We start from the raw sequence: 12,597 nt of genomic DNA, 5'->3' as shown, positions 1-12,597 counted from the left end.
GGAAACGGTCTGCGACTTGAGCCTGATGCAAATTTATCATGCCTGTAATGAGGCGCCATGATTGATGAGCATTGAAAGAAAGAATCGAAGAGCAAGAAGATGTTTAACGAATGACCCAAGAACCCAAAACAATGGGATACATGGATCGAAGCTACGATAACGATAAGCTGCTCCGCCGGCTCGGGAGATCTATATTCCGAGACGATCCTTCCACCGGTTCTACGGGTTTTTCTCACTCACTCATGTGGTGGTTTTTTCAGGTGATGGTTTTTTCCAGGTGGTTTTTTTCAGGGGGGTCCAACGGAAACAAGGTTTCTTGCGACCTCCGAAATGATCAACTTCTCGGCTCTGGATTGCCAGCTTAAATCAATCACAAGGCCTCACTAAGCCATTCAATCGGTAGTACGGTGTGTACAAAGGACAGGGACTTAATCAGAGTTGATGACTACCTAGTGCCGGTTAGACTTGTGCCTAACCAGCACATTTACAAAAATTACTACTTAGGGGATCAGTGGACCCAAACGTAAGGTTTCTTTTATCATTTTTACTTCCATTTACTACACAACCACATAGTAAATAGTGTATACATAAATATAAAGTAGTAAACATGTCAATTAGCCAATTTACTTTTAATATACAAGAGAAAAAAAATCAATTCCCACTGCGTTTCTTGGCCCTTCCAAGCTTCCTAATTTCAATTAATATCTTCAAAAGTTCGTCCATTTGAGTCATGATTTCTTTTGATCGGCTTTTTTGCCCAATTTGTACTCTTTTTTTTCTCATTTCTTCGGCCTGACTGGTATTTCTCACTGTCGACAAAATTCTCGTCTATTGATTAATCTTCCGTGCTTTTTGTATGGTCTCACTGTCGACTAAATTTTCGTGTATTGTATGGTTCCTTACTGTCAAGTAGATGTTCGTCTGTTGCATAGTTCAACTACTACGCCCGTTAGATGCGATTCTCTGTTTTATTTCAAATTTGCTTGGTCTTACCCCGTCCTGACACACCGCTCTATATAACCATAGTGAAGCTATTCATACCCATATAAAGCGTGAAATCTGCCATTCTCTGGTAGACCTGGCAGTGACCATGCGGATCATCAAACAAGAAAAACAAGTCAACTTTACGATATGTACAAATAACTTTTATGTAAATAATTATGTATATCTGATCATATAAGCAGACCTATACACCCTAATTAGGCTTAGCGCTATAGATCTATGTATCGGAGGGTCGGGTGGAGGGAAAGGTCATGGACCACCTTCAGGGTCACTGCCAGGTCTATTCTGCGTTGAAGCTCTCTGATCGTCCGAATAAGTAATGGCTTTACAGGTTCAATTCCGAGATCATTCATATTCAATCTCATTGACCTATCCCCGACGGTATGAATGCCATCTTCGTCGATCTAGCCACTAAGAGAGGGGATGATTGCACAGTAGGAATGCTTCAACGCCCAGAACTAAGGGAATTATAGAATTGACATGCATAGATAGGTGTGAGTAGCGTCACATTAGTGCCCAGTTATTCTCCAAGGTGTTAATCTTATCGACCTTGGGGGAATTGCAGAGTATATTCCAAGGTTCACCTGGGCAAGTGGTTTGCTTACCAACGGCTGTTTTATCCATGGATAAATGGTAGGTAATTCAGGTATTCATTATTTTGTGCTCTTTAACTCAAGCATCCTGAGAAATCTTCAGGCACAAAAAACCGCATCTGACATGTGTCCGCTGTACAACTGTGTGGTCGACCCAGTGCGGGCAGGTTGGTCCGGTTCCAAATTCAATTAATGCGTCAGATTACAAGTGATCTAGGTAGAATAATATTCTTGGGTACCCCGTTCTTGACGACTACCGCAAAAAAAATTTTAAAAAAAAGGCCCTTCGCTTCTGCCCCTCACCTCTTTTGGGGTTAGGGGCGGAAGCGAAGGGCCCGTTAACTAGTACAAGGTACTTCTCGTCTGGACATTTCAGTTCACCATCATTCAGGGTACACATTTGCTCCAATACTCAGAGTCACAACTCAACGCATAGTGCCAAGAAGCCCTGAGCCGTCATCCTAACCAGAACATATTTCCTCTATGTGGGGGGCGATCCACAGATCGATGGCTTGTGATTCATTGCATGCGCCCAACCTGCATTCTAAAGGGTGGCTAACTCTTGGCAAAACCTCTCGGGCCGACATGCAGAGCACGGAGTATCAATAGTTGAGAGCACCGAGGATTCTCCGCATCTGCCCCGCGGTGGAATCAAACATGACGATTGGCCATGCTCCAAGTGTCCTTGCCAACACAGCTCTTATAGCAAATAGCATAAATATGTAGCTGATAGTACCCCAGAATCTTAAACTCTCTCTCATTCTCATTCTCCAAGTCGCCATCTGCTCAAAACCGACCGCCATGGCTACCCCAGGAAACTCTAAGCACCGTGCCTGGTGGAAAGAAAGCTCTGTATACCAGATCTGGCCTGCCTCCTTCAAGGATTCCAATAATGATGGTATCGGTGACATTCCCGGTATCATCTCCGAACTGGACTACATCAAAAACCTCGCTGTGGATATCGTTTGGTTGTGCCCATCATACAAATCACCGCAGGTCGATATGGGCTATGATATCTCCGATTACTATAGCATCGCCGATGAGTACGGCACAGTTGAAGATGTTGAGAAATTAATTTCTGGATGTCACGACCGCGGTCTGAAACTCCTGATGGATCTAGTCGTCAATCATACTAGTGATCAACACGAATGGTTCAAGCAGTCGCGCAGCTCCAAGGACAATGAGTACCGCAACTGGTATATCTGGAAGCCGGCCAAATATGATGAACAGGGAAACCGCCAGCCTCCCAACAATTGGGTTTCTCATTTCCAGGGTACGTGTTTTCTTTTCCTTTTTTGTCGATAAAATTCATCTAATATACATTTCTACGCCAGGGAGTGCCTGGCAATGGGACGAACACACCCAAGAGTATTATCTGCATCTATTTGCGGTCGAGCAACCCGACCTCAACTGGGAACACCCACCTGTCCGCAAGGCAGTGCATGATATCATGCGATTCTGGCTCAACAAGGGCTGCGACGGCTTCCGCATGGACGTTATCAATTTCATCAGCAAGGATCAGAAATTCCCTGATGGTCCTATCAATGATCCGAGAACCCCCTGGCAATCGGGTGATAAGTGGTATGCCAATGGCCCACGCTTGCATGAGTACCTCCAGGATCTTGGCAAGATTCTCATTGAATACGATGCCTTCAGCGTGGGTGAGATGCCATTCGTCAACGACGAGAATGAGGTACTCCGTGCGGTGCAGTTTGGTCGCAATGAGATCAACATGATCTTCAACTTTGCACATGTGGACATTGATCATGGCAAATTTGGAAAATTCGAACCTGGTAGCTGGAAACTCACTGATTTGAAGGACTTCTTTGAGCGATGGCAGACGTTCATGTATGAGAATGATGGATGGAACGCACTGTACTGGGAGAACCATGATCAACCCCGCTCCATTGACCGCTACACGAATGCTAGTGAGGAACATCGACTGGTAGCTTCCAAGATGTTGGCCACTGCCCTGGCATTGCAGGCTGGTACTCCGTTCGTTTACCAAGGACAAGAACTGGGAAGCAGGAATGTGCCCAAATCATGGGGCATTGAGGAATACAAAGACATTGATTGTCTCAACCACTGGAAGAAGTAATTGTACTCCCCTATCGTCCAACTTGTGAATGTTCGCTGACTATAGATATTTTATAGAATACCAAAAGAAGACACCGCGGCCCAGGCAATTGCGATGCAAGAATATCAGAAGAAGTCACGCGACAACGCCCGAACTCCAGTCCAGTGGTCAGCGGCTGAGAATGCCGGATTCACTGGACCTGGCGTTAAGCCCTGGATGTCTGTGAACACAGATTACGTGCGGATCAATGCCGAAGCGGAAATCAAGGACCCTAACTCAACATATCATTACTGGGCGACTGTGCTCAAATTGCGCAAGGAGTACCTTGACATCTTTGTGTATGGCAATTTCACACTTTTGGATAAGCCAAGCCAGAAGATCTTTGCGTACACTCGCCAGTATGGCGACCAGAAGATCTTGGTTGTGTGTCATTGGACAGACAAGACTCTGGAGTGGGATGCCGCGAGCAACGGTATCACTAGCGTGAAGCAGGTTTTGCTTAATACTTATGAAGGCGTTGAGTTGGCTTCCCAGCGATTCACCGGTGAACAGTGGGCACTTCGGCCATTTGAGGCTGTTGTATTGCTCGTCTGATGTATATATGAGATGTGTGGTTGATACAAAGCCACTTCCATACATTGTACTTGATTTTTTTACTACCAGGCACAAAACGAGAACAAAGCGAGAACACCGTGCAATAAAATCCGAATCGTAGAACCACCACAATTCAAAGTCCCCAACGCTGTCAACCCCCACTGCTCTCCGCATATCGGGGCTCTTATCCACCGATCCCCGCAGTAGATAAGCATCGAGGGGAAGAACCTTGGAAGTCACAACCTCAACAATGTTTCAATATTGAAAGAACCAAATTCCACCAGCATCGTTGATCCCCCAAACTCAATCCCAAAATGCCCTCCCAAGACACAACCGCGCTCCCCGCGCATCTCGACCCGAAAACTTACCCACGCACGCACCACGATCCAAAGCAAAACATCCACTTAACCCTAACCTACACCCCTCTGGACGCAAACACCTATTTATCACAAACCTCCTCGCCCGCCGCCGGCGCCAATGTCCTATTCCTCGGCACGACGCGGGATACCTTTGAAGGACGCTCGGTCTCTCAGCTCAGTTACACGGCATACCCGCCTCTTGCGCTGAAGACACTAGCGGGGATTGCCGAGGCGGCGGTTAAAACGCATAAGCTTGAGGGCGTGAGTATTGCGCACAGATTGGGGATTGTGCCCATTGGAGAAGCTTCTATTGCTATTGCTGTTAGTGCGGGACATCGGGGGGCGGCGTGGAGGGCGGGCGAGGAGGTGCTTGAGGCTTGTAAGGAGAAGGCGGAAATCTGGAAGAGAGAGGAATTTGTTGATGGGGGAATGGAGTGGAGGGCTAATGCGGATCGGGATGCTGAGGGGAGAATTTTGGGGAAGGAGATTTAGGGATATAGTGTGGTTTGGGGAACTTGGTTGGTTCGTCTGGTTTGTACATTGTGGTTAATGCTGATGGCTTCTTTTACAGGTCTCATTGGAACAGAATTGTTTCCATGGGGGGAGGGATCTGGGAGGAGGGGGGTTTTTCGATCACGTTTGACGAGAACATAAAAGAGTACGAGCACGAGCACAACAAAAAGAGCACAACAAAAAGAGCACAACAAAAAGAGCACAACAAAAAGAGCACAACAAAAAGAGCATCTGGAATATGATTCCGGCGAGAGTAGGGTATTCAGATATTCGAATGACTATATTGTACAATTTCCATACATACACCTGGCGCAAGATTCTTACTCGGTCTTTAGGGGCCTTCCTTCCCTCTTCCAGTCATTGATGTGCTCCAGGATCACCTTGGATGCAGACTCGGGGGTATCCTGGCGGCCGATACACTCGACGAAGTCATTGTCGGGATCTATGATGAACGGTTAGTTAGCATACTGAAACTAGATCTCCAAGCTATATCCCCACTCACCCATCAGGTAGAAGTAGATACTGTGGTCCACAAGGTAGTCCTCGCCGGGCTTCACATCCTTGGGAGTACTGAAGTACACACGGTACTGCTTGCAGACGTGTCTGACCTGCTCGTAGGTGCCAGTGAGGCCGACGATGCCAGTGTGGAACTCCTTCAAGTACTCGCGCAGAACCTCGGGAGTGTCACGGACAGGGTCGCAAGTAATGAAAACAGGCATGAAGAGCTTCTCGTCTCCGGTAGCAGCCTTGACCTTCTCAATGATCTCGGCCATCTTGTCCAGTTCATCGGGGCAGATATCGGGGCAGTGAGTGAAGCCAAAGTAGACCTAAAGTAACCAAGGATTGTGTCAGCAACCATCCATTCAACCCATTTCATATACACTGATGATCTTCTGTTCCATTGTCCGGGTAACTCACGAAGCTGTATTTGCCCTTAAGGTCCTCCGCCGTAAACTCCTTCCCATCAAGATCCTTTAACACGAACGGACCGCCAACCTTCGGCTTACCAACACCCTTGCTCATCTCCGTCATGCGCTTGCGCTCAAGACGAGCCTTCTCGACACGGAAGTAGAGCATCATACCGGCGCCAGTCAGCACAAAGAGCAATGCGGCCTTCCACGAGAATGGGCCGGTCGTGTTTCGCTGGCGCATCTGGCCCATTGTCTTAGGGCCTTCTCGAAAGGCGGAGGTTGAGAAGTTTTTCTGTGTGGAGAGCATCGTTCGCATGCCCTGGTCGCATCGTGGACGCCGTGCTTCGGTGTAGGTGCGGCATGACGCGGTGTTGTTTCGGAAGAGAGGGAGGATGCGTTGTGTCGGGGCGGTTTCAATGGCGATATTGCGGGTAGCCCGGGTTAAGAGCCCGCTTGCCAATCTCATGGGGGAAGGCATTTTGATTGTTGTGTAGCTGTTGGGGAGATCTTGGAGGGATGGGTGATTATCAATTGCCAACTCCGGGCGGAGTTCGAGAATCTCCAGATCGACAGCTCAATTAAGTTTAGGGTGTATGCCTTAGGCGCCAATTACTCTATGTTTTGCTTCCTCCAATTGCATATATAGGTACAGAGTACGGAGTACGGAGTAGTATACGACATAATTGTGTTTATTCCTAAATAAAAATGACCTTGACCTTGACGCCCTTGACGCCCTTGACCTTGATCTCCACCCACTCCACTAAACAGCAAAAAAAAAAAGAACCGACGGCTGCATGATTCGAACATGCGCCCGCGAACGGAATTGATTTCTAGCTGTTTGAATTGTTAGTGAGAGTTGGTGGAATATTGTTTAAAGAGAAACGTACTCAATCGCCTTAGACCACTCGGCCAAACCGCCTTTTTTAGTTATGATTCTTGCCGTTTCTAAAATTACATACCAGAGGCTGGTGGTACAAAAGGGGTACTAAAATTACAACATCGGGATCAATGTAGTGTCAGTGGAGTGCCTTCAGCGGAGTGCGCGTTTCCTTCAGGGGAGTGTGCCTTTCCTTCATGGAGTGCGCGTTTCCTTCAGGGGAGTGCGCCTTCAGGGCCTTTCGAGCCTTCCGCGCCTTTAGAGCCTTCCGCGTCTTGAGCTTTCCGCGTCTTGAATCTGTTCTTGAGACTGAGCCTGGGAGCCCGTCCTTGCGCCTGTTCTTGAGTCCGTGAGCCTGGGAGCTCGTTCGAGAGAGCCCGTTCGAGAGCCTCTTCGAGAGCCTTCCGCGCCTTCAGCAGAATTCTCCTTTAACGTAGTAAGGTTACGAGTGTTTATCAGATCTTACATATCCTCTTCTCACGGCGCGGTACCAATGATCGTGTTTTTGCTGGTTGAAAACTATCAACGACCTCCTTCAAGTGGGCCCCTGGGCACGCTTGGGAATTTTTGAAACAATACTTCCTTAACTCCTTCACTCTTGAGTGATCGAGTTCAATATAATATTTGTATGAATCCTCAAGTATCATGAGTCTTTTCCCTACTTGTTACCCATGCTGGTGGCTCTTAGAGAAGAGATGGGGTACCTTTAGACAATTGTACGGAGTATGTACATGGTTAGCTTGTTTCTGGGTTGCGCCCCCTTTCGTTCCCACCTCCTGTTCCTACCCCCTCCCCTTTCCCCCTCCGCCCCACCCCGCCCCGCTCCGCTCCGAAGGCCTCAGTGCTCGGAACTGATTCATTACGCTCTCCTGAGTTCCGCTGAGGGGTGTCACAATATTTAAGGGAGACGATATCCGACACTCACATGTTTGGTGCAGGCTAGTGGTTCTCGGGTGCAGATCTCCGAATTGTATAGGTGGGAAAACGGAGCAAAGTCTGGCTGATTCTAAAGGCTGCTGAATTCTCTCGAAACTGACAGGTTATATATGTCAGTTCTACACTCCACTCCGTTCTGAATTTTCAGCCAGTTGTTACTAGAGATATCTAGGAACATCCAAGGACACTTGGAAAGAGATTGAAAAGGCAAATTGTAGTAGTATTTTAATAAGTGGAACATTTCAAACATCATCATCTAAAAAACTAGGTATTCACTGAAAGACCAAAGGCTAGTAGGAAACCAGTAACAAGGCTACAGAATATGCAGCACATTTTTCATAACGGACTCTATCAACCTCCATCCAATGAGAAACAGAACAGATGATGAATAACAAGCTATCCAGCCATTCGTCTGTATCACATCGGGGATGAAATCCCATTATCGAGTGCTACTTTGTAGCCCCTCAAATATCGTTGGGGAAAACATGGGGGTTCTGGAGAGACTTGGTGGTAGTGCGCTTCTTCGTGCCAATGAGGTGGTCGAAGGAAGGCGAGTGAGAGACACGAGGACCCATATCCTCAATGTCCCAAAGGTAACCGAGGGTCTTGAGAACAGAGGTAGCACTGTAGACGGAGGTCTCGCCGGTGGCGGGGTTGACACCCTTGCCCTCGACGTAACCCTTAGGGGCCCAGGGGGACATCAACCAGGTAGGCATACGGGCACCGAGACGATCGAAGGTGAAGGTGTACTGCTTTCCGTCGTAGCCCTTCTCAGTGTAGGTCTTGTTATCGGTGCGCACAGCAAGCGGGGGGGGAACGTGGTCGTAGAAACCACCAGTCTCATCGAAAGTGACGAGGATAAGGGTCTTGTCCCACTGGGGACCGGTGCGGACAGAATCGTAGATCTGCTTCAGGAGGACCTCACCGTAGGAGATGTTTCCGGAGGGGTGCATGGAGTTGGTGTTGGCACCGCAGCAAGAGGGGTTGATGTAGGACAGCTGGGGAAGGACACCGAGGTAGGCATCCTGGTAGAAGTTCTCGAGGGGAACGACGTTGCTCTTGGCGTTTTTGGCGGTCCAGTTGAAGAACAGGGCATCGGGGAGGAAGGCGCCGTTAGTGCCGTCGTAGTTCAACCAAGAGATACCCTTCTCGGAGGCAGCCTGGAAGATGCTGTTGGTGGGGATGGCGGAGACATCGAAGTCAGCATCGTTCTTTCCGTGGCCATCGGTGACACCAGCGACCGAGCAGAGACGGTTGGGGTTGGTGGGCTGGTTGATATGTCAGTTTGATGGTCTTTGGGTTTGCATGGGGGATGGTACTTACACCGGGCACACAGGAGAACCAGTCGTTGAAGGTGGTGAACTCATCAACCATGTCAACAATGGTGGGGACCTGACTCTCAGTGTAGAAGCCCATGACCTCATCAGCAGCGCGCTGGGCGGAGATCTTGGGGTAGCGGAGCATGTGGCGCTGGATGAAGCCCGACATGTTGGGGGTCAAAGTGCCGTTGGCAATGGCCTCGTTGTCAGGGCTGTATTCACCATAGAGCTGGAAGTTGATACCAGTGAGACTGTGATCGGGATCGTTGAGAACGGAGTCGTAGTTCTTCTTGGAGGTGGACCAATTCTTGCTCTTGGGGTTGGTGATATCCTCCAAGTTGTAGAAAGGACCGTTGTTGATGGGGTTGTCGAGACCCTTCTTCTTGATACCACCGAGAATGTTATCAAAACCACGGTTCTCGAGGAGAATCCAGACAACGTTCTCAATCTTGTCCTTCATGTTGGCAATGGACTCCTTGGAGCCGGCCTTGTAGCCCCAGGGGCCGTTGGTGGTGGGCTTGCTCTTCTCCACAGCAGCGCCCATGGCGGCACTGGAGAGGCCGAGCAAGGAAATGAGAGCGGTAGTCTTCATTGTGCCGGAGAGTGAGGTAGAGAGAGTTGGACTGGTCTGAGTACGAAGATCATTTCCCCGGCCGTTGCAAGGCTTTTATATCTCTTTCCATGCATAAAAACGTGCAGTAGTAGAGAGGGTTGGCGATTTAGGAATGCATAGGTTGGATTCAGATGCCATAGCAAATGAAAAGCCGCCGTTTCTGGCACATGTTCACTCTGTGGGCTTTCAGCGGCCGATCAACGGCCTATCGATAGTACGCCAGGGTGCCGAGCAAAACCTGGGTGGGATGGGGGTGGGGATGAAAGAGCTCGGATGCTACCGGACCAGCGACTTCCAGTATCGCAGTTGATAATACTCATGCTGAGATTGGATGTAATAACAAAAGATGGCTTAGATGGCTTGAAGGGCTTAGGGTGCTTGGATAGCATGGAAGTATGAGTGGAGTCGCATAGAACCCGCCATGCAGAACTTCTCATAGTTAGCCCCGCAGGTACACCAATCATATCATTCGCCAATGCACTTTAATATTTGCCAAGTCACCAATCACGCCCCTTTCCTTTCGCATGCTTTCGGATTCCGATGACTTTGAAGACGGTGTGCCCCTCCACATATCCCAACTGTCCACTACCGCCCACTATCTCGGATTCCCAACTAGCTCAATACGCTATGTCCCGCACCCTAAACCGTTCTAAACCGGAAATTAACGGCGTAGTGAAACAGTTAACATCGCACGTGGCCTAGGGAAGAATAACCGTGGTCGAATAGCAACGATCGAAATTAAAGAGGTGAAAATCTTGGAAGACACATAGTGGAGAGCTTATCTCGAACGAGCCTATCCTCTACTTAGATCAAACCCCGAGAACCGAAGTATTCGTCCAACCCCTCACTAGAAGGTCCCTCGAAAATGCCTGCAATATATTGATCAGGTCGTAGCAAATAAACGACATCCTTGACCAATCCGGCGGTGTTGTATTTCTCGTGCCACTGGAAGACAAAAACCTTGACACCCATGTTTTGGGCCCACTCTTCAAATTGCGATTGGGATTCCCCATAGATATGGAGTTGCCAACAAATGTCTGTCAGGGTCGAAAAATTGTCCACCTGATTGATTTCAACCCATGGCAGACGATCGCCAGCCTGCACGGTCCCTTTGCCAGTCTGGGAAAGACTGCTACCCCTGTAGTTACAAATGAGCTGAGAAGCACCCCGGAATATTCTAGTCCGGGCGAAATCGAATTTCAAAAAGACGGGCACAAGGTATGGAATCAGCCAGTTTCGAAGAATGTATGGGAAGAATCCATTCGATGTCAATGTCGTAAATCCTGTGTCGGTGGACTTGACTATCATCATAGCGAATGAGCGGCGTTCCGACTCATATGATTCCAACAGTCGGTGTTTTGCTTCTTCCGTCATGTTTGTCTGTTTGATGACCGTTGCCAGCTTCCACGCTAAATTGATCGAATCCATAATTCCGGTATTCATTCCCTGCCCACCCACTGGGCTGTGGATGTGAGCCGCATCCCCAACAAGAAACACTCGATTGCTGCGGAATTTATCGGCCACACGGTGGTGACTACGGTAAGTGGAGAACCAGTTGACCTTTTTGATGTCGATATCCATCGCTTGCATAATTCTAGGTCGAATGTGCTCGAATGTGATCTGGGGCTTATGCTCTGACGATTCACTGTTGCCATCGTCACCCTTATCTGGGGTGATAATACCAACCAATCGCGCATGCCCTTCTTTATTGTAGGGGACTACCAGGTTGAAAGTATCGTTCGTGAACACCAGGTTTCCCTCACCGTTGAAGAGCTTGTCGCTTTTGCCATCAATGTCGGCGATGTAGAAGAGCGGCTTGTATGTTTCGCCCTCGTATCTGGCACCAATCCCATGGCGAACAGCCGAATGTACTCCATCACAGCCAACGATGTACGACGCCTCATGTGTGGTCGAGGTCCCATCAATCTCGCGGAACAGGGTAGCAGTGATGCTTGATCCATGGTCCACAAAGCCTTGCAACTTGGACCCTCGTTCCACATGGATGCCGACGTCATTTAGTCGCTTTTCTAGCATTCTTTCGTGGTCGTCTTGTGGTATGCTTAGAATAAACGGATACGGAGTCAGCGCGCGGCCGAAGTCTCGTAGTGCAACGCGTGCTTTGTGCTGTGTGTGAATCCAAAGATTTGTCGCAGGCAGCTGGTACCCGAGTTCTAGCAAAGCATCAGCTAACCCAAGCTGCCGATACAGCTCGACTATACGGGCATGAACAACTATCGCTCGGGAGTCTTTCGCCGGGCCCTCTGCCTGGTCAAAAATGTGGACGTTGACGCCTTGATGTTGAAGCCACAGGGCAAGGACGAGGCCAGTTGGGCCTGCGCCGACAATGAGGACATCCGTTTTAGGTTTCATCTTTGGAATCACCTTCGGATGGTATGCAGGTTCAATTAATGTATCAATAAAATAATATCGTGATCAAGAGAAGATTCCAGGTAAAAAGTTTGATGGTCATATATACAAACTTAGCATTGTGCGGAACCGACTTTAAATAAAAATTTGATGCTGATACCATCGCCTTGTCAAAAGAAATACACTCCCAAAAAGCAAGGTCGATCATCACTGCTCGGCTGTCTAGTCGCCGACCCCGAGCATGTGGAAGCCAAGACATCTATACGAGATCGGAGTGTCGCGTGCCGATCGGCGCGAAACTCTTCAATGCATCGGTGTTCGGGTTTACTTGGATTTCGAACCCGATAATTGCTGTCATACTTCTTGAAAGCTTCTCTACAAAACGTAATGTGAGCAAATTTTGAGCAATCCACAGCGTTGGTAATCATGCTTAGGT

General features: G+C 48.6%; 5 protein-coding genes across 5 annotated transcripts; 2 read left to right on the top strand and 3 right to left on the bottom strand.

Moving 5' to 3' along the window:
• Positions 1-2,396: 2,396 nt before the first annotated feature.
• Positions 2,397-4,266, top strand: N7479_000476 (glycoside hydrolase family 13 protein; the record flags this gene model as incomplete). Its single annotated transcript, XM_057248174.1, has 3 exons — positions 2,397-2,868; positions 2,930-3,689; positions 3,750-4,266. 3 exons carry the CDS (start codon positions 2,397-2,399, stop codon positions 4,264-4,266), a joined length of 1,749 nt encoding a protein of 582 aa, XP_057112606.1.
• A 314-nt stretch (positions 4,267-4,580) lies between these two features.
• On the top strand, positions 4,581-5,117 carry N7479_000475 (molybdopterin synthase catalytic subunit; the record flags this gene model as incomplete). The annotated part of the gene is made up of 1 exon (XM_057248173.1): positions 4,581-5,117. One exon carries the CDS (start codon positions 4,581-4,583, stop codon positions 5,115-5,117), a length of 537 nt encoding a protein of 178 aa, XP_057112605.1.
• Positions 5,118-5,458: 341 nt separating this feature from the next.
• Positions 5,459-6,527, bottom strand: N7479_000474 (SCO family protein; the record flags this gene model as incomplete). The annotated part of the gene is made up of 3 exons (XM_057248172.1): positions 5,459-5,580; positions 5,641-5,965; positions 6,057-6,527. The coding sequence occupies 3 exons, from the start codon at positions 6,525-6,527 to the stop codon at positions 5,459-5,461; spliced, it is 918 nt and encodes a 305-aa protein (XP_057112604.1).
• A 1,799-nt stretch (positions 6,528-8,326) lies between these two features.
• On the bottom strand, positions 8,327-9,773 carry N7479_000473 (putative phosphatidylglycerol specific phospholipase C; the record flags this gene model as incomplete). Its single annotated transcript, XM_057248171.1, has 2 exons — positions 8,327-9,130; positions 9,186-9,773. The coding sequence occupies 2 exons, from the start codon at positions 9,771-9,773 to the stop codon at positions 8,327-8,329; spliced, it is 1,392 nt and encodes a 463-aa protein (XP_057112603.1).
• Positions 9,774-10,598: 825 nt separating this feature from the next.
• N7479_000472 (putative FAD binding monooxygenase) lies at positions 10,599-12,164 on the bottom strand (the record flags this gene model as incomplete). The annotated part of the gene is made up of 1 exon (XM_057248170.1): positions 10,599-12,164. The coding sequence occupies one exon, from the start codon at positions 12,162-12,164 to the stop codon at positions 10,599-10,601; it is 1,566 nt and encodes a 521-aa protein (XP_057112602.1).
• Positions 12,165-12,597: the final 433 nt, after the last annotated feature.

The sequence above is a fragment of the Penicillium vulpinum genome (genome assembly GCF_028829585.1).
Source record: "Penicillium vulpinum strain IBT 29486 chromosome Unknown utg000001l_segment0_segment0, whole genome shotgun sequence".
In the NCBI taxonomy this organism is placed as follows: domain Eukaryota; kingdom Fungi; phylum Ascomycota; class Eurotiomycetes; order Eurotiales; family Aspergillaceae; genus Penicillium; species Penicillium vulpinum.
The sequence above is the reverse complement of the archived record's forward strand: the minus strand, read 5'-3'. Positions and strand labels throughout refer to the sequence as shown.